General features: G+C 37.3%; 1 protein-coding gene across 5 annotated transcripts in view; it reads left to right on the forward strand.

Annotated features, from left to right (window-relative positions):
* raph1a (Ras association (RalGDS/AF-6) and pleckstrin homology domains 1a) overlaps window positions 1-27,494 on the forward strand; it is a 73,179-nt gene that overhangs the window by 28,082 nt on the left and 17,603 nt on the right. For 4 of the 5 annotated variants that reach the window (XM_059499757.1, XM_059499760.1, XM_059499761.1 and 1 more), the window contains exons 3-6: window positions 15,945-16,064; window positions 16,429-16,537; window positions 16,832-17,457; window positions 24,128-24,202. In XM_059499757.1, coding sequence (XP_059355740.1) covers window positions 15,945-16,064; window positions 16,429-16,537; window positions 16,832-17,457; window positions 24,128-24,202 — 930 coding nt within the window. The remainder of the gene's footprint in view (window positions 1-15,944; window positions 16,065-16,428; window positions 16,538-16,831; window positions 17,458-24,127; window positions 24,203-27,494) is intronic. The other variant, XM_059499758.1, reaches the window with a different exon arrangement.

Below are 27,494 nucleotides of genomic sequence, written 5' to 3' on the forward strand. Positions count from 1 at the left end.
TGCTGACTTGCTGCTCAAACACATTTCTTATTATTATCAATGTTGAAAACAGTTTTTTTTGCAGGATTCTTTAATAAAAAAGTTTAAAAGAACAGTGTTTTTGCACATTTGCACATAAATTACTATTGGAATATACCTACACTTACAATTGTAAATTGTAAAAAAAACTGTCATGAAAACAAATTCCTCCTATGTGTAAACATTGCTTGCAATAAAGCTCATTCTGATTCTGATTTTTTTTATTTATATAATATTTTATAAATGTCTTCACTGCTAAACCGATTTAATGCATATTTGCCAAATAAAAGTATTAATTTATTTTTTTACATTTTTGAGTGGTATGTTATATTATAATACACTTTTTTTATTCTCTTAAATCTGTAGATTTACATTGTAGGCTCATTGATAATTAATGACTTCTGGATGCTTTGTTGCTGCAACTCACAGCCCTCAACTTCCCTCAACATTACTTAATGGGTTTAGTGTAGCATGGCAAGTGATCTACATTTGAAAACAGTTCCAACCAGCTCTAGGCCATGTTTGCATGAACTCAAATTAGGCTCATCTTTGAAACTGATGAACTGCAGGTCATTGGGATGTGTACACTGGCACTTCTGCCAGCCTGGCCCATGTTCAAATCTTGTGGTTTTGCTTGAAAAGAGAATTGGCGACAGTATTGATTCATATGTCTCTGTGGATGAACACAAAACCCCCTGCTGTGTGTAAATGTGGGGGCCTCAGCTGGACTGTGCTGTACCAGAATCGTCCTCTTTGATTCCATTCACTAATGCAGAAATCCCTCTTTCTCCTTACTCATTAAATTTAATGGTATCATCAGCAAGGCTGCCTCTGATATGTCTCTGTACTGTTACTGAATAAGGGCCCCTAATTTCCCTAAGAGCCCCGAGGCAGACAGTGTTGCCCCCTTTTATCCCAGCTAGAGTTTATGCCTTGGCTTTATATTTAACCTTTGAGATACGACTGTGACATTAGAGAGGCTTGGCTGATATGGCTTTGGTACACTCTTGAAAAAGAAAAATATGTTTTTTATTGGCATCTGTGAAGAACCTTTACATTAATGGAACCATTTAAATACATATAAGGTTATTTAGTGGAAAAAGATTTGTTAGGTTATTTAAATGTTCTTCACACTCCAAATGAAAAAAAAAATTAACTTATAAAAACTTTTCACTGAATGGTTCTTTACAAAACCTAGAATGGTTCTTCTATTGCATCGAAACAAAAACACATTTTGGAACCTTTGTTTTTATTTTTAATATTTTGTGACTTGTTAACTAGTAGACGTAGTGGATGACATGATATTTTGACGCACTTGCTGTAAAACTGGAGCATCTGTGCAACGTCTGGTGAATTGCCAATATGTGTCAGACAGCAGACCCTTCTGGGTTGGAGATGTGTAAAGGGGCATCTAGACCTGTGCATAGGACTTTTATGTCTTGCATAATGCTCAAGAATTGAATTTACATTTTATATTTCAATTTGCGTCCTTGTTGCAAATATTACTTTGAGCTTTTGGATATGATTTTTAGCAAGTAATGATCAATCAGGTGAGTTTTACTGAATAAAGCTCACTTGTACATCTATTGGGGTTACAGAATGGCTAATTTGCTAATTTGGAGTTTGTTTTGGATCCTCTGCTCTGCATCTAATTGGCAGAGCCGCGTGTGAAGACTCTCACCCATTGTGTGTGTTGCCAAGCCCACGCAGGGAGTCTTCATGCACGTCTCTCATTTACAGCACTCAGTTGTGCGTGATTAATGACATTAGTGATGCTTTGTCACTCTGTTGCAGGATGTTAGGACCTTCGAATCCTTCTTTTCTCTTCCCTCCTGCCCTAAACCCTGTGCTTTCTCACTAATGTGAATTGACCACGTGATTGACGAGACAAATGGCTGGAATACTTGGCCTTGCTTTGGTTCCAGTGTTTAATTTGGTCATGGACAGGCAGCTGTTCTAGAGCCAGACACCATCAACTATCCCCGGTCCAGTGGGCTCCCATATTTAGTATCTTCACCATTTGTTTTCCATTATTTTTACTTCTTTGAATAAAGCAGGACGGTTACCTTTTCTCTTAAAAGGGTGGATGTAGCTGTGAGTGTTGATTACAGTAGTTTCTGGCTATGGGTTTGTTGGTCCAAAGGTGAAAACAGGTCTCACATGGATAAGATCTTCATGCATAAAAAAGTGAACATAGGTTTGTGTATAAATATTAATTGAATGCAAATAAATCTATCTATCTAGATTACAATACACACTTATGTTTTTTTTCTTGTTACAAAAATCACTGCACAGTTGTTATTTAATTGATTATCTGGTGAGGTAAAATTGCTCTTGGTAAAGGCAAAACTAGGATATTGAGACAACCTACAAATCAACACTATTGCCCTCCTATATACACACATATATATACAGCAGTGGTGAATGACACCCTGCTTTTGGAGACATGGGAAATTATCTATTTTCATCTCTGTAGCTTCTGTTTGAGATGATCATTCTCTTTTTGTTGTTTTCATCTTTTCCTGGAAAGTGAACCAATTGTATGAGCTCCCACCCGAACAAACCAACTTGATGGACATTTATCATCTGTAAAATATTATGGATCTATTGTCTTTGAAACCAAATTTTAGCCTAATGTCAAATATAAGCCTAGTTTCTGTTGGTTGCGTGTGGAGATGTTGTTGAGTAATTTTCGTTTTTTTTGACTTCGTTAGGTTGGTCCGTCATCTCCCATGAGCCTCAGAGAGGCGTTTGACCATGGAGAGTGTTGGATGGCGCATTGTTTATCCTGGTCAGGGATGTGGAAATGACAGAAGCATGGCAGATCTGACTGAATAAAGACACATCTCTTCTGTTAACTCACAAGGTTATTTTAGTACAGACTGGAAATCTGCAGTGCCATCAAGTTGGGAAACATTGACAATAGTTTCGCAATAATGAGAGCAATGAAAGGGAACTGCACAGAGGATTTAGTGTTCTTCACTTCAGGAAAGGAGCACTGAAATTCTTGCTTTTATGGGTAGCAAATAGTGCCATCTATGCAAGTCTGCAGCAAATTTAAACCTGCAACTTGTTAAGAGTCCTGGACCAAATTAATTGACACATGGTTTTCTTTATGCCTTCCTCGTGAAAGCGGGGACATTCCAGATTTCTGCTTTGTACCGCAACTTTTGCACTTAGCGTGAAGACATTTTCACATGCATTGTGTGACAAATTGACTGATTGATTTGTGCATATTCTTCCACTATCTGTAGTGTCGCTACACGGTTGTGTGTTGAGCTCTAGATGTTGCCTTGTGATTTCTGAAGGTTATAAACATGGAGACTGTGGTGCCACTGAGATATTATTTGACTTAAATTTTATAACCATTTAATCCAGCGCATTCCTTGGGGGGAAAAAAACTCTCCACATCATCAAAGAGGATATGTTTCTATACTTAATCCTGATTAACATACTGAGTGAATGTGTGATCAAAGAGTTTGGTTGATTTGCAACTTAAGTTTGATCACAAATATTGAGTTTATGTACACATTCATGAGAACCCAAGAAAGTGGCTTGTTAAGCGTTTTTTCTTCCTGTTCTGATGAATTTCCATTTGAAACAGGCTGTTTGGAAAGGGCATGTTGAATTCCCTTTCTATATTTTTTATTTATTTAAGAAATTGATTAATATCTTTCTTTGTTCGAAACAACTGATGTTAGTGGAAGGCATTTGATCTAAAAAAAATTTGGCTATGCATTTTAGTATGTCATCAATTTTTTCAAATTTCAAATTTAATGTATAAACTAGCATATAGATGACCTCAAAGCAAGCACATGTAGACTTAAATGCACAAAACTTTGATTTCATGGGGTCTGTTAAAACATGCTCATATATAGTAGCCATGAAAAATCACACAACTCTTAGAACTGTTTTCCAGAATTTGCTTGAGAGTCCTCAGTGTACTTCTGCCAATTTTAATGAAATATTTGATGGAAAAGTGTGGTCCAGTGATAGATGTGTGATGGTTGTAGCTCAGGCGGGTGTGAGACAGTCTTCTTGTTCTGACTTTAGCTCTGAAAGGTCATGTAGACAGGCTGCTGTTTTTACACAGGGCTGGTACATTATACAGCAATTGAACAGGTCTGGTAGTACACAGCAATTAGACCGCATGGTTACGTAACAGCATGAGTGTGCCTTCGGTGCCGCCCAGAGCAGTGGCCAGTTTTATGTACCTCATCTGTCTTTGCACAGTGTTTTTACAGTGACATTTTTACTCTGGCTGTTATTTTAGTGTTTTGATGAACAAATCATTTCCATTCCTCAATTTCTGTTAACTGCATACACTTCTGACTAATGGTTGGAAAACTTATAGAACTATTAATAGCACACAACTAAATCTTGAAATGGGCAAATAAGCAAACTGTAAATGGAATTAATGGAAGTCAGAGACAGTGAGGATGAATGCAAAGAGGAGAAAATAACAGGCCGAGCAAGATCACTGAAATATAGGAAGAAATTCTAAATACTGAACTGGGGCTGAAGGGTTTATATAATGTATCTCTGACGGGAACTGTCTGTCTACAGAAAAGTTAAGATGCTATTTTCTTTTCATCTTAACTCTGTATAATGCATATTAATGTAGTATTTAAAAGCACACTGCTGGTTTGTTTACAGCAGTAACCAAGGAACCGCTGTATCGCTGCTGTTCCATAAGCACCACCTGCTGGCAGAGAGTGAATTTGCATCTAATTCAGCCACAACTGAAGTCAGTAAAAATGTTTGTATGCTTGGTCCATGTCCAGATTTGAGCTTTATGCCCTTGATGAGAGCAATTAAAATCACTCTGCTAGACTAGCTTTCTCAGTTGTTTCCTGAACATCCATTTCCTCTTCAAGACTCTTGATAACCACTCAGGAGTTAAGGGTTGATTTGATTGTCTTTTAGTGGTAACTTTCATTGGAATCTATTTTCCGTCCATAATAATCCATTTCAGAATGAAAAAGAATATTAAATGTGAAAAAACTGAAGGACAGAGATTGTTTTATTCATCAGGAATGTATTGGATCATGAAAATTGGATGTTCCAGATCTGAATGACAACTCCAAAAGTCTTTGAAGAGGCTTTTTCAGCAGGCCATGGAGACTGAAAGTCAAGTCTTTTAAATGTAAGTAGTTACATTTGGATGTATTAGTTTTTTTGTATATAAAGATCTCTGTGGAAGAACATCATATGTTACTAAAGACTCACTGCAGTTAGGTATCTAGCATGTCATTGGGACTTGGAGTTGATCTCATGGACTAGAATGTAGTGCTCACAAGAACGGGGCATCAAATGTAAACTTTAGCTTAGAGCGAAAAAAAATTGTAGTGGAAATAACCATCCAGGCCCTGTGCAGTAAATGGAAAGGCAATCATGACTTTGTTTGTCAGACCTGTTCACCATCAGTCTTTGGCGAAATGCTCCCACTGGAGAAGTCTTAAACATTTCCAGCACACATCCTCAGCTGAATTCTTGCTATTTTTTTCTTTTCAGTCTCTTCTTTCATATTTTCAGTCTGTTTTTCCCCGAGCACAACGTGGCACTCAGTCACATGCATACTTTTGTGTTTTTCAGTCTCTCTTGGAGATAAATGGCTGCTTTTTAATAACGCTTAAGGATCTCAGTGCCATAGCAGTGCTGTGGGATCAGTGGGAATACGGCCTATGCTCGTTCCCATATGTAGGGATCGTGCCAGAAACAGTGGCATTGGCTGAGCACCAGCATCCCTGCACCTGAGTCTGCCGGTTGTATGTGGTCTCTAACAGCCTGTGCTGACTCGAATGAGATGAATTATGTTAGACAGTACCATCTGTTGAGCAGGAGATTTACACACTGCCAGGACACCATGTGTCATGCACTTTATGCAACTTATCATTTGAGAGCTGTTATGTTTCATTTGTTATGTGATGTTTTTATTCACCTAAATCCGTTACTAAAAATCCAGTTCATACGTACTGTAAGTTGAAAATAAGTCTTCTGTGATGAGCATGTTTTAAGTGAATTGGATTCTGATATTTTCGGGGACATAAAGTAAAATATGTCAGGTTGATATAACTGGTAGAATAAAGGAGGAAATGCTTATTAGAAGAAAGGAAAACTTTTCATTGTAGTTTGGCAGGTACTTGTATTCTATTTTAGGGAAAAATGATTTTTCAAGAATGCTGCGCCACTACTTATTAATAATTAAATAACCTTTATCCACTAAATCAAAGTCATGTGGTGCCACCAATGAAAGAAATTAAAACAGAAGCTTACTATATAGCAGACCCTCATGACTTTATATACAGTATTTCTAACTTTAATAATAACAATAATAATAATAATTGTAATAATTATTTCAGCTTTGTTTTTTTAGTTTTTATAACTGCAGGACTTCAACTTTAAATGTATTTGTTTCAGATGCCAAGTATTTTTTCATTTGTTTTATGTAATAGGTTTCATGATTTCATTTAATTTCAATTTACGAAAGATCATTAATCGTTGTAGCTTTAGTTTCAGTTTCAGTCAACAATACAACACTGTTCAAGGTCAGTACGTTTCTGACAATGTCCTATAACTTTATACATGCATATCAGAGTCACGCATACACACACACTTTGAAAAATGTGTTTAAATGTATATATTTATGGAAAATATACATTTTGTCCACTGTGATGTATACGAAGTGTACTTCATGGTTAAACCATGCACATTTAAAAAAATAAAATGTAGACATTGAATTTTTGAAGAATTTTCAGGACCATATGTAACAGAATTTGACACGTGACTAATATCCTTTTCTTTGTTATGGACACTTCTATTTGTCATTGACCCTAGCTACAAATGTTCTTTTGGGAATTTGGGAATGTTATACAGTGTTTATATAGTCAGTTATCTTTGATCTCTGGCTATGACCTTTATAGTGCTGTCACTTGGTTTTATTTATCCGTGAGAACCACAAACCTCTCTGAAGATCTGTTTTGTTATTTTGGTCCCTGTCTAGATAGAGATGCGGGTGTGTGTGTGTGGTGTCCACACACAGTGGCTCGCCAAGGGACCTCCCTTTGATACTGAAACGAGATAAAACTCCCTTCTTTTCCGCTTATTATCTCTCCTCCTGCTTTTTCTTTCTCTATTTTGTTTTGAACATTTATAAAGAGCCTACTCGCAGACAGTTTAATCGCAAAGGCACTGTGTCCTGAACCTCAGTCTAAACATCGCCCTGGTACTGTTTATGTTGACTGTGTGGAAGGCTGTCTCCAGCTTTCTGTCTACGACACTCCTGTCTTTCTCTGGGGAGTAATCTCAATCAAATTGCGAAGAAGAATGGAGACAAACAGGGAGGAAAAGAAAGGTATGCAGGGAGGAAAATGTTAATAAAGCTTAATATTTTCAAACTTTGTGTACCCGATAATCTCACTCCTCGACCGTTTTGCCCCCCGTTTTGATGGTTTCCGGTCTATTTTGGCATGTGATTTCATACGCAAGCGAGAGAATGTGTTATGTTTGTGTGTTTCCATGCTCCCTCGCTCACATCTGGAATACTAAGCTGAGAGTTGGACTCTCTTGTTGATTCATTTTTCATTTTTTCCTACGATGACTGAGGCCAGCTCGTCCTCACCACGAGTACATTTGTTATTCTCCTCGAGATGAAGGCAGAGGGAATGAAGGAAAATCTGGATCTTATTTGAAGCCATTTCTTTCTGCCCTGACGTTCTGCTTGTATCCTCACCACAGCTCAGCTGGAATCTGCCTCATCCGAGGAGCTTACTGCGGTCGTGTCCCGAGTCACCCATCCCTGAGGATGACAGCTGTACCGTAGTCGTGGGAAATGGCCACTCAGTGCTCCTCCGTGTTTTACTAAAAAAAGTGACTGGACTTGAGTTTGTGGTGTGGTTGGAGGAACATTTGCACTCATGCTATACAAAGAACATGAATGCTGCTTTGTAATTATGCCCAGTCTGCATAGGGTTATTGTATTTAAGCCCAACAACAAAGCAAACCCCCCTTTGTATCTTTATTACTCCTGAAGTTGGGGGGAATAAATCTAAGATCTGCAAACTGAAGCATCCCCCAAGGACACAAAGCTCTGAGCTTTTGGAATAAACCACGTCTGCATCAGATGAATGCTGGATTTGCGAATGGAAACTACTCTCTAAATGCACTGATTATAGTTTTTTCTACTTCCATAACGTGTCTGACAGGGTTTAAGAACAGATAAGTGAGGGGATATTTGAGATAAGCCATCAGTTTGGCTCATTAATATTTATTAGGTGATGTAAAGTTAGCAATTCCTGCAGGTCCTAAACGATCTGCTGAAAGCCAGCCATTGTAGCATTTACCGCTTATTTCTGTTCACTCCAGAATCTTTTTCTATGTGTTTAATTCCATCAGTTCCAGTGTTTTATAAACTTAATATATATTAAATAAAGGTAATTTTTCAAAATATTTCTGAAGGGCTATGCAATCAGATTTATACACACTGAATGGTTACTGTATATTTTTACATGACTGCTCAGTCCATGGTATAGGTTTGTTATTTTCAAAAGTCTTATTAGCTTTTGGCAGTTCCTGCACCTGTCCTTTAGTTGCCTCCCTCCAATGTTTTCTTTCTTTTTTCCATTTGGCTCCTCATGTAAATCTCATCTGTACTTGCTTATTGTTTCAGTAGTTGGGGTTGGATAAGGTTTTGCATGGATGCAAGAGTCCAAGAACTGCTTAGATTGAGCCACGTGTCTACAGTTCCTTCCAAGACTGTGAGTTTTCATACATCAGATCATATTTCTGCTTCCAAATCGAGATTTCAGGAAATTTGCTTGGATGTTGCTGTAAAATTGGACGCATCAATGCGCACTTGCTGTTTTGAAGCAGTTTGTTGCCACAAGATGTCACACAAGGTCATGTGATGATTTCAGAGGAATGCTCTTAGTTAAATAAGATCATGGGTAAATTCCACTTAAAAGTGAGTATCACTATTCCCCACTCTTTGAGAAAGACAGAACACTCTGAAGGGTGCAGGGTAGTAGACTAATTGCAATAATCTACACAAAGTCAGTGCCAACTTATTTTAACATGGCAACAAATTTATGCTTCTGTTTTTTTTTTTGTATAAATTAATGCTGATAATTTTATTTTGATTCAAATATTGATTCAAATAGTTTCATGTTTAGTACAAACAAGTTCTTTTTTTTGCCCTTTTATTGATCCATCATTGTGGGTACTGGCTGAAACAGGTCTGTATACACAGAAGTATGGGTTCAGTAAGATTTGTTAAAATTAAAACATTTTTGGGAGTAAGTCTCTTATGTCCACCAAGGCTCCATTTATTTGATGAAAAATACAGTAAATAAAGTAATATTGTAAAATATTATTACAATCTAAAATAACACTTTTATACAATAAATATATATCAAAATATAATTTTTTCGTGTGATGGCAAAGCTGAATTTTCAGCAGTGATTACTTCAGTGTTACATGATCCATTAGATATGATTTTATACACTGATTTTGAAATTTATTTGGAACCCCAAACGTTTTAAATAGTGTAATTTACATGTTGAATCATGCCCATTTAATATAACCTGTTTTGTTGACTCATGTTGGAAATATGTAGAGTCACTTGATGCACTCACTGGTGATGATTGTGGTGATGCATGGCTTTCTGTAAGGCCAGCTTGGACCTGTGGTTTGCATTAGTCTCTCTGTGTTTTCCGGGCTTTACCATGCCCTCATTAATTACAAACACACTTTCATTATATGCAACCCACCATGTGTTGTGTGAAGAATCTACAGGGGTCACTACCCCACTTCAAAGCCTCCTTGCATCCATTTTTAACCTTCTTCATGAGAACAGACTAACTCTTAGACTAACTCTTAAAACTTAATGCCTCTGATAGGCCCACACAGCCCATCAATGCCCTTTAAATCACATTAATGACGCTGTGAATATTGGGCTTGGTAATGGCATAAATTAATTAATCTTTTATCATTCTCTTTTTAAGAGTTTTTTTTTTGTTTTGCCAGATATCGGGCTTTCATTCGCGAATTTGTTCCATTTGTTCCATTACACTCTACTGACCTCTGGCCCAGAGTTGAAAGATTATAAGGTCAGGCAGTGGGAATCAGTTGTTGTCCATTTGCAAGCAGCATATGAAGTTGGGATCATGGGAAAGATCATGGGCACTGAGTCTAATGAGGAGAATATTCAGATGTAATTTTCAATAAATAAAAAAATAAATATGATTATAATTAAATAACAAAAAAAAAAAAATATATATATATATATATATAAAATATACTATATCAAATATTGTGTAGAACAGTGGGTGGCCTTTTGTGAACATCCGTGATGGTCCCATTGGTCTGTTGAGAGGTCATACGATTTCCTGCTCTCCACTGGTATCAGACTGCATCACTGAGTAAATACACTGCTATTTCTTGCAAGTTGAATCACATCTTTTGGAACGGCCCAACAGTTATCACCATTAAATTCATTCTTTAGGATTTAGCTGCTCATTAACCAGGGTTCTTAGTAAATCCACTTCTCAGATAAATGTTGATGGTTGATGGTGGTTGATTGTGAAATGGCATCTTTGGGTGGAGATGTGCCTTTTCTTGATTTACGATGCTCTTTCTGACTTTGGGTCATTTAAGGATTTGATGGGCCATTTGTTATGTAATCTAAAATGTCACTGACGCAATGAGTCACATCTTCTGATGAACTGCTTTTGGGAGTGTGTGTTTGTTGTGACATGGTAGAGGTTTGGTATGGCCCTCATCTGTAGGGATGACTTACACAACAAGCCGCGAGGGGGATGAGGAATCCATTACATCCTGCACACTTCCTGTTCACATTAGACTGTCCTCCTACACACATACACAGCTACATGCTCTCAGATTTAATATTTCCATTGCTGCTTATGATTTCTTATCAGTAAAAATTTAAATGAGGTGTAACTTCAAAACTTCTGTTCATTATAATTGCATATTTTCATTTTTGTTTCACTTACAGAAACATGTTAGATGAGCTAAATATGTTTGAAAGTTTTACAAATTTAGAAATGAATTCACATCAAGAATGCAAAACTTGCACAATATGCACACATTTGGCTTTATGTGCCAAATATATTTTAAGTTTATTTATAAAGCATATTCCCACATGCCAGTAGTTTCAGTTTTGCTTGAAATAATTTATTGTAGACGTTGTGTATTTTGTTTGTTAATATATATTTTTTTTAATCCTGTTTCATTCTTTTAATCTTGTGTTCTTGTGGCTCAGTGGTAGAGCATTGCGTTAGCAGCACTGTAAGTCGCTTTGGATAAAAGTGTCTGCTAAATGCATACATTTTATTTAATTTTTAATTTTCATTCTGAATGCTAGGATTTTTTTCAGAGTGAAAGGAACTAAAATACAATTGATTGTTTATTATATGCAAGTACACACTAGTAAAACAGTAATATATTTAAAATACATTTATTTCATACTGGGTACAGTTCAAATCTATTCTGACATATCACTTGAGAAAAATTATAATTAGACTATATTTGGAGTACTATTACTTACTACTATTTCTTAATGTTAGAACTAAAATGTGTTTTTCTGCCACTACTGAAGAGAATTGCATGGCCTTTGAATAATATCGGTCTTTAAATGCAAGATATTTAAAATGTACCCAAAGTATACTTGCAATAGCCCAGTCTGAGGTCCTGAGCTCTCTGGAGAAGGTTTTCATCCAGGATATCCCTGTACTTGGTCGCATTCATCTTTCCCTCGATTGCAACCAGTCGTCCTGTCCCTGCAGCTGAAAAACCACCATGCTTCACTGTTGGGACTGTACTGGACAGGTGATGAGCAGTGCCTGGTTTTCTCCACACATACCGCTTAGAATTAAGGCCAAAAAGTTCTATCTTGGTCTCATCAGACCAGAGAATCTTATTTCTCACCACCTTGGAGTCCTTCAGGTGTTTTTTAGCAAACTCCATGCAGGCTTTCTTGTGTCTTGCACTGAGGAGAGGCTTCCGTCGGGCCACTAAAGCCCCGACTGGTGGAGAGCTGCAGTGATGGTTGACTTTCTACAACTTTCTCCCACCTCCCGACTGCATCTCTGGAGCTCAGCCACAGTGATCTTTGGGGTCTTCTTTACCTCTCTCACCAAGGCTCTTCTCCCCCGATAGCTCAGTTTGGCCGGACGGCCAGCTCTAGGAAGGGTTCTGGTCGTCCCAAACGTCTTCCATTTAAGGATTATGGAGGCCACTGTGCTCTCAGGAACCTTAAGTGCAGCAGATATTTGAGTGTCACAGCAAAGGGTCTGAATACTTAGGACCATGTGATATTTCAGTTTTTTTTTTTTTAATAAATGTGCAAAAATGTCAACAATTCTGTGTTTTTCTGTCAATATTGGGTGCTGTATATACATTGAGGATTTTTTTTTTTTACTTAAACGGTTTTAGCAAATGGCTGCAATATAACAAAGAGAGAAAAATTTAAGGGGGTCTGAATACTTTCCGTACCCACTGTATAGTATATCCTTAGTTGGATTTCAGCAGTACTTCTGCACAAATGCATTAAGTGCAAAATTAGTTCCAATTTAGCAGACTTTAATTAAACCAATTTAGGGTGCTAAAAGTACAACTGCAGATTATTTTTATTAAGTACATGTATATGTAAATGTATTTATAGTGTACTTAACATGAAATAAATGTATTTGTTTTTTAGGGCACCAATGCAAGAAACAATTACAGCACCCAGAAATCATTGTTTCCCAGCTGACACGTGATGGTTGGCATACAGTAGCTTGTTTTAAAATCTCCTTTGATGATAATTATGTCAATAGGGATCTGAAGTAGGATTTCGACCACTCACAGAATGTGGACACAGCAAGAGTGTGGCAGTGTTGGTAGGACACATGATGCTGTATTAATTAAGTATAGGTATAAAGTATTAACACTTCCATGTAGGAGGCAACAGGAGTGCCTGCTTTACTCCATCAGAGCGAAGAGCTTGCTGTGAGTGGAATGTGTAAGGCAGTGATGTGAAACAGATGCCTCCTCTGCAGGCTTGATGCTGCACGTGGCTGCTGTCTCCAGATGGATTCTGCAGAAAACAGAGAAGGTGCGAGCCAAGCAGTCCGGTCCAGCATTTATTAGACTAGACTACCGTGGCATGACTTCGCAGCACGTGTGAACGCAGGCCTTCTGGTGATGATGATGATGTTGTCACATGTACACACACACACATACTCGCACGCTCTTCTACACAGGCCAGTGTGTGTCAGCAGCAGGGCTCTTTCTGAGCACAGTTTGAGTGTCTGTAGCGGCCCACGCCCCAGGCCTGCCGGTCCCGGCCCAAATCACAGGGCTGCTAACCACAGGGAGCTAATTGTAGCACAGCACCTTGAAACGCTTCCCTTTAATTCTCTCCGTGTATTCACTCACTCTCTCTAAACCGATCATACATAAACAATTGCTGATAAAGCTCGGAAGATCTGGGTCGAGAAATCAAGGCCAAGAGAACGTGTGAGAAGTGGAATCTGAATCTGAAAACTTTCCAGAAACTTGAGTCCGACCTGTTTAGAATCCAGAATTAACCATTTACTCTATAGTTGAGGCATTTTGGGGCTTTTTAGCCTGTATTTACGAAAAAGTTAATGACAGACAGGAAAGTGAGAGGGTCGGGATTTAAACCAAGCCGGATTCGAACCCCAATCCCCATGAGTCAATGAATATGGTAATAATTCAGTACCATAGTATATGGCACCATTCAAAAAATTGGGGCCACTAAGCTTTTTTTTTATTTATCAAGGATATAATTCACAGTAAAGGCATTTATAATGGATTATTATTTCAAATAAATGCTGTTCTTTTAAACTTTGATTTCTGAAGGATCACGTGACACTGAAGAGTGGAGTAATGCTGAAAATTCAGCTTTGCATCACAGAAATAAATTAGATTTTAAAATATATTCCAATAGAAAACAGTCGTTTTAGATTTGAATAATATTTAAAAATATTTCTGTTTATTACTTATTTTTTTTATAAAATAGATACAGTCTTGGGGAGCATAAGGCTCATATTTAAAAAACATAAAGTAAAAACTTTCCGACCAAAAACTATTGAATGGTAGTGTATATCAAAATACCATGGTATTATAATTTGTGGTACAATCACTGTACAGTGAAAGCATCATGAAACGGTGGATTGTGTAAAAGTGGTAATTGGACATGTATTGTGATGTTGATCATTCTTCAGCTGTGCTGGTGTGTTTAAGATATTTGCGGTGGTCTCTGGTCTCCATCTCTAATGATCCTGCCAGCTGTTCTGATGAAGATCTAAACTCTGCAACATCTGGCTAGCACTTCATCATTCCACTGCCCAGTTTCCTTCTGCATGTTTGAGAAGGACTGACCCACAATTACAGGGTTGCCAGATTTCAAATGAACCCCCCTGCGTATCGTACATAACCTATGGAATGTTGGCTTCAGAATGACTGGCTTGGAAACTGTTCCAACAACTGCTGTAAATAACCCATGTCTAGTTTTTCCATAACATGGTTGGTTATGGTGAAGATTTGTGTGGCCTGGTACAGTCTGTCCATGAGGTTTCCTCACCAGTGACAGCATATGTTCAGACCAAAGTACCTGAGAAGAATTTTAATAACGTAAAAGGATTATTCCCATTCTGTTATGCACAGTGCTTATTTTGTTCATTGGCTAGTACATAAACTTCAAACTACTTATGAGAGAGTTTGAGAGGGTTGATGTGTGGTACAGAAACAGACGCTGGAGAGCGGTAATGGCTCTGTGTTTTAACAGCGATTGAAATGTGTTGCTGCTAAGCTTGCCAAAACCATTTACAACTGGATAGGATGATTTCCAAACCATCTGATATAAACACTGATGATAAGACACTGATATATACAGATGTGTGCATCACACACAGGGTCTCCATCTGTCCTGCGTAGTGTTAGATTCTACAGGATGGGGTTCTTGTTCTCTATAAATCTTTTATGCTTTGAACGCAAGAGTACCAAGAAAAAATGTGTCTATGATGTTACATAAGCACTTCATAATCTACAATAGTGACAACATTAGTTTGTGCTGCCTCGGTCGTGCATTATCATGACAGAGTGTCTGTGTCTTTGTGTCCACCAGAGGGCAGTGTGTGATTTGAAATGTCAGGTAAGTGGCTGGTTCTGAAATCTGAGGTCTTGGTAATGCATGTGCATCAGAGCTCAAAGAAAGCAGCATGTTGTCAGGTTCATATGTCAAATTTATGAGAGTCAATTGACATTTGTATTCATTGGCAGTGCTTTTAGTTCCTTTTCTTCTGAAACACTAAAATTTGAATTAAAATAGTCTCAATTTACAGATATTTAAATGTGTTTAGAAGTCTCTTATGCTCACTAAAGCTGCATTTATTTAATCAAAAATGCAGTAAAAGCTGTAATATTGTGAAATATCATTATAGACATTACTCCAGTCTTCAGTGCCACATGATCCTTCAGAAATCATTCTAATAGGCTGATTTGATGCTTAAGACATGTTTCCTATTATAACCAGTTTAAAATGGTTGTGCTGCTTAATATTTTTGATACACTTTTCTTAAGGATTCTATGATTAATCGAAAATTCTGAAGAACAGCGTTTATTTGAAATAAAAAAATATTGTATCATAAATGTCTTTGCTGACACTTTTCTTAAATTGTCTTCGCTGAATATGAATTTTGAATGGTAGTGTAGTAGTTTTGCAGTAAGCAAATGTAACTTCTATTTGAGGTTAGGTTACTTAAACTTAAATGACAATTAAAAAAAAAAATGTTAAGAAATATTAATTTTTATTTTTTATTTTTTAAACCTTTTTAAAGGTTGTTCCATTTAAAAAAAATTTAAATCTGTAAAAATTCAAAAGTCCTTGACTTTTCCTGTTTCAGATGGAGCAGTTTTCAGATGAGGAGCTGGATCACGCTGCAGAGGAGGACAGCGATAAAGAGGACCAGGACCTGGACAAAATGTTTGGAGCATGGCTTGGAGAGCTGGACAAACTGACAAAGGTGATAACCAGTTCATTTGTGTAATAATCTCATGGTTGTCAGTGTAGATTAGGTTTGTGATGTCAATACCCATGAGACTTTAAGCAGCGTGATGAGTCTGTCAGTCATTCAATTAGTCATTCAATTCAGTTTTGTGCAGTGTCCTCATAGATGCATTTCAATTTCCTGTTAAAACTTATTTTATTAGTTCTTAATTTTATGCAACAAAAGGTTTCAAGTATGAATGTCTGATAATCTGTATTTTTCAAATTAATCAGATAGTCATGAAATCCCTCTTCAGTGTTACTCTCAGTACTGACACAGCTGTATCTACATTATATGTGTAGTCTCACCACTCTTTGTGTATCTGTTTTACTGTCTTTAGAGTCTACATGTAGAAGATGGGAGACCGGAGAAGGTGCAGAAAGCACCTCTCAGACAAGAGACAAACATGGCCAACATGGCCTACCGCTTCTCTGTTTATAACATCAACGGTGAGGCCACATTATACACTCTGCATTACAATATATTCGATTATTATCCACAATATTACATTATTATATTCTAATATCATTATAACCTCAGATGGGGGCTGATTCAAAATGATTCATGCAACTGAGAACTGTGCATTCGAAAGACATTCATTATGACTACATAAGCATAATTACATATTGTTTTTAATAAAAGTGATTATGACTTCATGGAACACAAGGATTTTGATATGTTCGGTAAATATTTGACATGCTTAAAACTGATTTGTTTACATGTGCACATATGTTTCCTCACAGAGGCTCTGAACCAGGGTGACGCAGTGGATCTGGATGCTCTGATGGCGGACCTCTGCTCCATCGAGCAGGAGCTCAGCACCATCGGTAAGCCTAGCACTGCTTCCTCCCGCCTTGGCCTGACAGGGGACACTAAAGTCCGTCAGAAGCCCCCGCCCGGACGCAGTCACAGCACCAAGCACATGGGCAGCAGCAGTGGAGGGGCGAGCAGCAGCGGTGGCAGCACTAGCAGTAGCACTCGCGCCTCTCCCGCCTCTACTGTCAGGGTGGGCAGCTCCAGCAGCAGACCCACGCTGGCATCCAACTTCTCTCTGGATGATATCACAGCCCAGCTGGAAAAAGCCTCCCAAAGCATGGACGAAGCAGCCAGGCAGAGCTCCACATCCTTCGGCTCTACAGTCTCAGCACCGTACTCTTCCTCCACCATGCGGCGGCCGACCTCCCATCATCATCATCGCAGGACGGGGTCGGTGGGTACGGTCACTGAGCATGAGGTGCGGTCCTTTGTCCATTCCTCTCGCTCTAGCATCAACTCGGCCTCTGCCTCCAGCATGGACTCGCTAGACATTGAAAAACCCAAGTCTGATCAGGACGGGTTGCAGGACGGACAGGACCAGCCGAGTTCAGAGGTAAACAGTGCATTGTATTGTAGTTATCTCATGTTGGAAGGATTTTATTGACTGACCTTGAAATAATGCATTATCTTTGAAGGGCGCATCCAATGAGTTTGTCTAAAAAAAGAGATTTTATAAGGGTCATGGATCTCAGCCAGGGGCACAGGGACTTCCAAGATGGCCTTTAGGTTAGTTAAAATAATTTGAAATAAGACAAAACAAGCATCAAAGGGTTAGTTCACCCCAAAATGAAAATTCTGCCATTAACTGCTCACCCTCATGTCGTTTCAAACCCGTAAGACTTCCATTCATCTTCGGAAAACAAATTAAGATATTTTTGATGTAATCTGAGAGCTCTCTAACCCTCCATAGACAGTAATGCAACTGAAATGTTTCCAGACCCAGAAATGTAGTAAGGACATTGGTAAAACACTCCATGTGACATCAGTGGCTCATCTTCAGATTTGCAAAGCTACAAGAATACTTTTTGTGAGAAAAGAAAAACAAAGAGAACAAAAATAACAACTTTATTCAACAATTCTTCTCCCCCAAGTTACCATCTTTTGCCATTTTGGAGAGTACCACGATGCATGTGCGCGTTTTCTCCTGAACATAAACAACGCTGTTTACATTGGTATGGTTCCAGAGAAAGTTCGTGCATGTGTTTTCAGTTGTGTTGCTGTCTGTGCAGCTGTCGGATTTCATCAAACATATCTTAATTTGTGCTCTGAAGATGAGCGGAGGTTTGGAACGACGTAAGGGTGACTAATTAATGACAGAAAACTAACCCTTAAAAACAAAACCAAACAACTAAAAATCAAGATATTTCTTATTTTAATTCACCTCTTAAAAAAAAAAAAAAAAAACACAAAATTATTATATATATATTATTATTATTATTTTTTCTTTTTTTAGGAACCTGGGGTTTGGAAAACCTATATATGTACTTATGTAGCTTTGTGTGATTTATAGACATAGAAGAATAAATTCTTATTTTATTAAACCTCAAGGTCCCACTTTAGATTAAGTGGCCTTATACTTACATCAAAAAATAAGTACAGTGTATTGTGTTCACACTGTATTGCAAAACACTATCCTGTTATTGATGTGGGATACGGGTAAGGTTAGGGACAGGTTGGGTGGTATGGGTAGGTGTAAGGGATGGGTTAACGGTGTAATTATAAATCTAATTACAGAAATTAATTACAGATGTAATTGTCGGTATTTGTTTTAAAATATTAATGCAATGTAAAAACATGTACGCAGATTGTGCATTGTATCAACTTATTAATAGTGAAGGCCAGTTAATATAAAATGGGACTGAAAGGGTGAGAGAAAATGTTTTAAATAAATCCTTACAATTAATCCAGTAAATGATGAATAACTTGTCATGGGTCCTTTGAATATCATTGTGTTCAGTGGGGTGCCTGTTGGAACAGCCTTCAGGTCCAAAGCACTTAAAATGCTGCTCATGTAGGCAGCTTCCTCGGTTTTGGAACAGAACCTAGTCAGTTCATCAGGCCTCTAGCAGAGCAGATTAAGCATTAAACTGAGCATTGCTTCAGTCCCTGACTGAAAGGCCAAATAAAAGCAGCTTTTACCCTTACTTCAGACTTAATTACACACAAGAGATTTTGCTATAATTTGGATTATATTTAGTTGTTGTATTGAGTTGGATCTAGGACTGCACAATTAATACAATTTCTAATCGCGATTACAATTATGGATGCCACAATTACGTAATCATTCAAAGCTGCAATTAATCGTTCAAAGTCCACTTATGTTATTCTGTGTGCTTAAGATGTGTTTTTTTTTCTACATGTTATCTTAAGGGTTTTTCCCATCAATTTAATTTAAGTATAACATTATAATACCATTCATATTTTTACTTTTTTATAATTTAAAGAAGAAACCAATACGATGTATATTTGATAGAAAAGCACTAAAAGTTTTTCAGTTAGTGTTTTCAGCTTGTTTATTTTCATATAAAAATATGGCATGCAGTTGCATCAAACAATGATATAAACATAATTCAGTGTAAATTGTGATAATCATAATTAATAATTAAGTTTCAAGGGAATGAATTTTGATTATGATTTTTGTCATAATTGTGCAGCCCTCGTTGGATCGAACCCAAATATTTAATGGTTAGACTTTCAACCCGTTGTGGGTACAGTTAAACAAATGCAGATTTCTTAAATGCATCAGTTATTAGTTAAATTTTCTTTCTCAAATAAATTGAAGGCCGTCATGAATCATGTGCATGACAGTCACTAACTTTTACTTAAAGGGATACTCCACCCAAAAATGAAAATTTTGTCATTAATAACTTACCCCCATGTCACATCAAACCCGTAAAAGCTATGTTCATCTTTAGAACACAATTTAAGATATTTTGGATGAAAACTGGGAGGCTTGTGACTGTCCCATAGACTGCCAAGTAAAATACACTGTCAAAGTACAGAAAAGTATGAAAAGCATCATCAGAATTGTCATCAGTGGTTCCACTGTAACGTTATGAAGCGATGGGAATACTTTTTCTAAGCGAAGAAAACAAAAATAATGACTTCAATTCCTTTGTCAACAGTCTCCTCTGTGTCTCTCCATATCACTGTATGCTGCGTATGCTATTCTGTATCAGCCGTGCCAAAAGGATGTGCTGTTTTCTTTTAAATCAAAGCTAAATACATGTAGAAACTAGGGGTGTAACGGTACGTGTATTAGTACCGGACCGTTTCGGTACAGGGCTTTCGGTAACGTGCACATGTGTACCGAATGACCGAATGCAATATGTTGTGCGTGGAACATAGGTACATTTTCGTGTTTCCAAACGAACATATTAAGTGGCGGAAGTCTCCGCGTTCAGCGCAAATCCCGGCCTGCAGCTGAAGGCCGGTGACACACTGGCTGCGTGGCGTGACGGCTGCTTCGCGTTTTCTGTGTCTTTACACACCAGAATGGTGTGCTGCTGCTACTGTAGGTGACATAGAGGGAGTCCGCCGACAGATCAGGATCTTGTCTTCACGACAACAATATCTATACTTCATGTTGAGCATAAATATAAAGCCTACTAATAAAGGACACTGTCAACAGTATTGACGGAAAAATAGACTATGTTTGACAGGTGCAATATGCCAGTGTGTCACCGGCCTAAGGTTTTCAAAAGCAGAGGTGGGTAGTAACGAGTTACATTTACTTCGTTACATTTACTTGAGTAATTTTTTGGGGTAACTAATACTTTTTGGAGTATATTTAAAGATGGGTACTTTTACTCTTACTTGAGTAAATTTTTTGGGAAAAATCTGTACTTTTACTTTGTTACTGTGGGCGACGCTCCTCACGTTACTTTATCTTAATGCAATAAATGTTATAACTGCTTCAGTTTATTCCAAACACGCCGTCTACTTTTCTCTGGACAATGAGCGATGCCCATTCGCGAATGATTCATTCTTTTGAGTCAATTCTGTTCAAAGGCTTGATCAAACCAATTGGCAAACGAGTGAATTGGTTCATGAATCATGAATTTGTTCAGTTCCCTGCCGCACGTGCTGAGCGTCTGAAGTGGTTCACTCAGAGTTGTAACGTTTAAGAACATCAGCAGCGTTGAAAACGTGGCTGTGCAATTGAACTGAATTGAAAGCAAATCTGCAAAAAGGCTATTATTTTCTTGAGATGGAGATCCTTATTAGATGAACACCGTGTGTGCTGTCTACTGTTCAACAGGTAATAACTTGGGCTACATTCGATTACAGTACACGATACCACTGTGACATTAGTTTGTTGTACGTGTGTGGCTTATAACAGAGGGGAGTCAAGTTGAATGCAGCTTCTAAAAGACAAAAAATAGCCGATTAAGATTTTATAAATTTTAATACAATCACACCGGTGCGAGTACGTTCAGCGAGTCATATCATCAGCTGCTAAATTTTAGATCTGTGATCGCTTGCTGGCGCTGAGCCAGAGATAGATGCGTTTTTACAGCGCTACGCATTATAACCAATCACACAAGATTCTGTTGAGCTTTTGATTGCAATGGCCAATCAGAGGCGTTCAGATGAGTCATCGCTAAAATGCCAGTTCTTCCTTCACTCGCTCACTGACTGGAGACCTCTTTCTGGCGAATTCTCTCATCAGAAATAACAAAGTGCAGATGTGTGTACGAATCTGTAAATAAGATATTGATTTCACAGTGTTAACAGGTTCAGTGATTTTATTGGGAGTTTCTGAGAGTGATTGAACTCTAGACTGTCAGTGAAAATGATCTTTGATAATGTAAATGTTATTTGCTCTCTTTCTGAACAATGAAAGTTTAATAGCAATTTTTATATCACATTAACTTTCAATTTTAAATTCACATTTAATATAAAGTCAGTCTTATTAAAAATATGTTATGGCATGACACCTATATCTGTTACTTAAGTAAACAGACAGGTTTTTATAATAAATTACATAATTAGGCTACTTTGACCATCGCATATTATCATTATTAACATTCTATGAAATGTGAGAATCGAAATATTTCATTATATAGTTCATGCGTCTGGGAATGTTTCTAATAAAAATGAAAAAAAATTAATAAATAAATAATGCTTAATAATAATTTGCCAATATGCTGTTGTGGCTGCTGTATGTCACATGACGACCCCCATATGCCTAGACACAATTAATTATGATATTTCCACAATATTTACTCTTGCAGAAATATACTTCTGCGTGCAGACAGAAGAAGATATGTCAATGTGCATTTGGTTCATTATGTTCAGATGTTCGGTAACTTAGCAGTCATGTGAGGAGTTTTCACTCTTCTCTGTGTCAGAGGTTATTTATATAATACATACTTTAAAATATAAGTTATTTTGTGATGCAAATCCGAATTTTCATCAGCTGTTACTCCAGTTTTCAGAGTCATGATCCTTCAAAATATAAATCTAATATATTGATTTATTACCAGTGCTGGAAACAGTTTTGCTGCTTAATATATTTGGAACCTGTGACATTTTGTTTGGGATTATTTGATGAATAGAAAGATAAAAAGAGCATCATTGATAGTAAATCAACATATTGGAATGATTTCTGAAGGATTATGTGACATTGAAGACTGGAGTAAAAATGATGATGAAATATATACATTTATACACACACACATACATTACATACATTTGATCTATATATCTAAATAAAAATCGGCTCAGTATATATGACCCAAAGTAACTAGTAACTAACTACTTGAGTAGATTTTTTTATCCGATACTCTTTTACTCTTACTCAAGTAACTATTCAAGACTAGTACTTTTACTTTTACTTGAGTACAGTTTTTGGGTACTCTACCCACCTCTGTTCAAAAAGCATCATGCGAGTGTGAACATCACTACAACTAGGAAAAAAACGATTGTAATTCAAACGCAGCTCCTGTCGGCATTTAAACAGACCTTTGCTCTTAATTCCGATCGGGCCAATGCAATAACGAAATCTGAGCAGGTCTCAAAACTGAAACTGTTGATGCTGCACTTTACACTTTGGAAAAGTTATATATATGTTTTAAATATGATCAGGCCTTCAAGCTGGGATTGGTAATGCTGCACTGTAATCATAGTTATTTATTTATATTTTTCCATTATATTTTATTATATGATATTGGTTTGAGACTGATAGTATTTTATTTAGTGGAGAACTTTGCAGCAGTATTTTATTTCTTATTCTTTTTTTATTTTCTATATATTTTATTAAAAAGTATAAAAAAAACAAATTGTTAAAAAAAAGTTTATAGTAATAAACAACCTGCAGTTTAATGTTTGCATTTCTTTCCCTTACTGTACCGAAAATGAACCGAACCGTGACTTTAAAACCGAGGTACGTACCGAACCGTGATTTTTGCGTACCGTTACACCCCTAGTAGAAACATGTAGCATCCTTGTGGTGCGGATGACACAGAAGAGCATACGCAACATTACTTGACAGTCTATGGGACAGTCACAAGCCTCCTGGTTTTCATCCAAAATATCTTCAATTGTGCTCTGAAGACAAACAATGGTTTTTCGGGTTTGGAACGACATGGGGGTAAGTGATTAATGACAAAATTTTCATTTTGGGGTGGAGTTACCCTTTGCCCCCAACTTGTTGAGTTTTGTTATATTAGTATGTTAACCATGTTGGTTAATGTGAACCAGCCTGCTAAAGGAATGAGTTTGTGGTCACAGATGAAATGATTTATGAAGGCACACAGAGCACCATTTCAAGCTGTCTGCGTGCTTCCTTCCATTGTTCAGAGGAATAGTCTTAAAGGGCAGATTGTTGTGGTGGGATTTCACTAATCTATCCTATACCACGGATCTTTACTGACAAACATGATTCACCTACAGATGATTAATGATAGATACACACCTTTTTGATTGTTTATTTCTCCCCTCTAATTAAATGACAGTGACCACACATGTGTGATTAAAGACAAAACATTATCATTACTGATCATCCTTGGAAATCACACTAGTAAGGTCTTTAAGAGCGGCATTTAAACAGATTTGAGCCATTTGAAATGTGAAATTGAATAGTTTTGGATAGAACATTTTTTAGTTTCAGTGATTTATTGCTCACAATTTTCCCCTGTGCTTTCACACTACGAAAAATCATTAATGTTTATTAATCAAAGCACTAATGACTCTTGTCTCTCCTCTCTCTCTGCACAAAGCACTCGTATCTGGACAGGGAGACTTCTCTCATTCTGAAAAGCATTGCAGGAAAGCCCTCTCACTTGCTGACCAAGGTGATGCCCTCTTTCCACCTCTGGATGTGTTAAGTTTCTCCTAGTGGCTTCCTAACCCCTCTGTGCATGCCAGCATGATCCATTTTCATCCATTTTTCTTTCATTATGTGCCTTGGTATTAAGACATAATGAAGCTCTTCTAAAGAAATATAGCTGTGCATAATTTCTCTAACCTTGTTCATTATACCTTAGTATTTTTTTGGTTAATTCACACTGACCTTAACCATCTCCCCACCTCCCACTTCATGCTGATTTCTCGTCTGTAGCCAGTCATTTCAATATATCAAAGGACATCAGAAGTATCAGAATATATGGTTGATGCAGAGCGATGTGCATGGATACTTCACATCACTTACAATGTTTGTGTTGTTCCATAACAAAACAGGAATGTACAGGCCTCTATTAACTCAAACTCTCAATTTATGTGTTTATGTAGTTATAGTGCACTACATTTTAGGTCCTGTTTACACCGAGTCTGACAGGTAACCAACACAATTGCTAAAATAATCACAAACCTTCAAAACAGAGTTCAGAGTTGGTGTAAAGAGGTTCATGGAGATGCATTTTGTTTTCATTTTAAAATCCTGTCCTGCATGCCCTTGGCATGAGAACCCCATTTTTCATCATTTATTTTGGTATGTACTTTTGCGTACACTCAAAATAATTGGTGAGGGAAATTCCATGAGATGGGAATAAAAATTGTATTTTAATGCTTTTGCATTAACACAATTCCTTGATGAGAGAATGTTATAGTTTTGTAAGCGAAACACAAATATTCATGGAGGAATGCAAAAGCATTGCAATAAAATGTTTCTTCTCATCTCATATTGTTTTCTTCGCCATGTTCCCTCAGGGGCTCCTCAGCATCTGAGACGTCCACTTAAAAATCAGTTGTTTTGCACTATGACTATTGACTTCATTAAAATATTTCTGAAGAGCATGTTCATGCATGTTTGAATTGCATTTTGAGTTTGAGTTTGGTCTTGGCAGCTCTTCAGGGCCGCATGTCCAAATCAGATCATTAAATATGTACTGTATGAAGATGTGTAAAGGATTTCGGAGAGCTCATTCCATTTAGAGGTTAAACATTTGGACATTTGAGTTCAACAGAACAATATTAAACTTGTCATATTAGAACACTGGACATGGATTATTTGTAATTGCCATTAGATGAGTTTCATTGCTTGTTTTTATGTAAGGAAACTTAGTTTCGTCACTGCTTATGTAACACAACATCTGTGATAAAGACTGTAAGTGATGACCGTGTGCTCCCTCAGGGTTTGAATGTACCTGTTGATTAGAGAGGTGCAGCCCCAGATCAGTTAACTGTGGACAGGTGGCAGACGGACCCGCAAGGTACAGAGTGACATAATGATCAGCCCAACAGATGGATTCTAGGAGGCGATCGGGTTTCACCAGAAACAGCAGGCTGCAGTCCCACACAAAAGAGTTTTGCTTCCTCACAGACAACCGTCTGCCACATTCAACCAGTGTTTGTTTTCTCTCTCTTTTTTTTTTTTTGAGGACTTGCACAACAAAAACAAAATCAAATTAAAAATCAAACCTCGGTTAAACTGTGTAGGATTAGTCTTGAGATTTCTTTGCACAGATTATCTCATCTTGTTAAACTGTACTGTGGCCTATAGACTGAGAGTAGCCGGACCAGTGTGTTGTGGCGGCGTTGAGGTGATCTGATTGGTTGGAGGAGTTGAGTGAACATGCCAGTAATCCGCTTTACACTCGGGAGGTTTCATCACCTAGATTTTCATTCCTTATTTTGGCACTGTCTGTTCATCACTGCTCTTGTGCACTACACTTTAGGATACTTTTGAAAAAAGTACTTAATAGGGATATAATATACTTCAAATGTATATACTTAAGTGTGAACTGAATGTAATGTTTTGGACACTTAATTGCATGTTAACCACAATTAAATGGAAAAGTATTCGATTTTACATTTTTATAAAATGTCAATTTTTATTATATTAGTCCCACAAAAATGGTACTCATAAATACATGTTGTATAATAAGTGTTAATTACATAATTTCTCCTATAATCTTTTAAATGGATAATTTATTTATAGTGTATTATTATTATTATTATTAAATATGACATTCATGGTAAACTAAATTGTACTTTATTGTAATTTTTATTGAAACTTAATGAAGTTGCCAGTCCTTCAGTAAACAAACATCACAGTCTTGTGAAAATGTGTTCAGATTATTTGTGACTGATGTTCATAATGTCTGTGAGGTGATGACACCTACAGCTCCTGGGTTCATGTCTCTCATCATACTCCCGCTCTCCACGTTTATTTGAGTCACTGATAACCGTAACTCTGCCTTGAGGGCACACACCTGCTCACAGAGATGTCTTTCTCGCTCCTCTCCCTACACAAGCTGCACTGGCTCTCCTAATTTCCCCCAAGCCTTGGATGCTGTACAAGCCCTGATTTCTCAGCGATATAGATAATTGTAGTTTCTGCAGCCAGGTGGTTTGTGATGTACAATTACGGGTCAGGAGAACAGCTGTTGGGCAGTTTCTGCTGCTGCTTATCGGCTTATTTTTGGTTTCTCTGTTGTTTTTAGCCCGGCTTTAATTTTTTTCTCTTTTTTCTTTTTTTTTGACAGTGGGTCATTTAGGTCATTGAGAACTTGAAATAGTATCTGATTTCAGCTATACTTACTGAAGACATGCCTCTTCTTAATTTTTCTGTGTCAGCTACGTCCCGTTTCCACATGCTGTCTATGAGTCGTGAGCTTACACCACTTTCTTAACCATCACGTCAGTCAAAATAGACTTTCTTGAATTTGAATTTGAATTTGTTGTATTTTTTGCAAATATTGTAAATGTTCATCCAATTACTTACAGTATGAAATGTTAGTTCACCCAAAAAGTGAAAAATGATCCCTGTCATGGACTCAACACCCGTTCAGGGCGTCCCTCTCCTATGGCCCAAAACTGTTGGGATAGGCTCCAGCCCACCACGACCCTATAGAGAATAATGCAGATTGGGAAAATTATGCATTTACTCACCACAAAGTTGCTCCAAACCCATAAAACTTGTTGATCATCAAATCAGATTTGTAATGAAACCTGAGACTTCTGTTCCTATATTGAAAGTCTCTTCCACCAAATCTCTGAGATTCAACAAGCTCATAAAGACATTGTAAAAGAATGAGGTTTGTTCTTTCTCATCAAGTGCAATTGAACTGACAATTACGGTATTCAATGTACTTTATATATGTGCATTTGTCAATGTTTATATGCGAGTAAAGGCTTAAATTAAAT

This window comes from Carassius carassius, chromosome 19 (assembly GCF_963082965.1).
Source record: "Carassius carassius chromosome 19, fCarCar2.1, whole genome shotgun sequence".
In the NCBI taxonomy this organism is placed as follows: domain Eukaryota; kingdom Metazoa; phylum Chordata; class Actinopteri; order Cypriniformes; family Cyprinidae; genus Carassius; species Carassius carassius.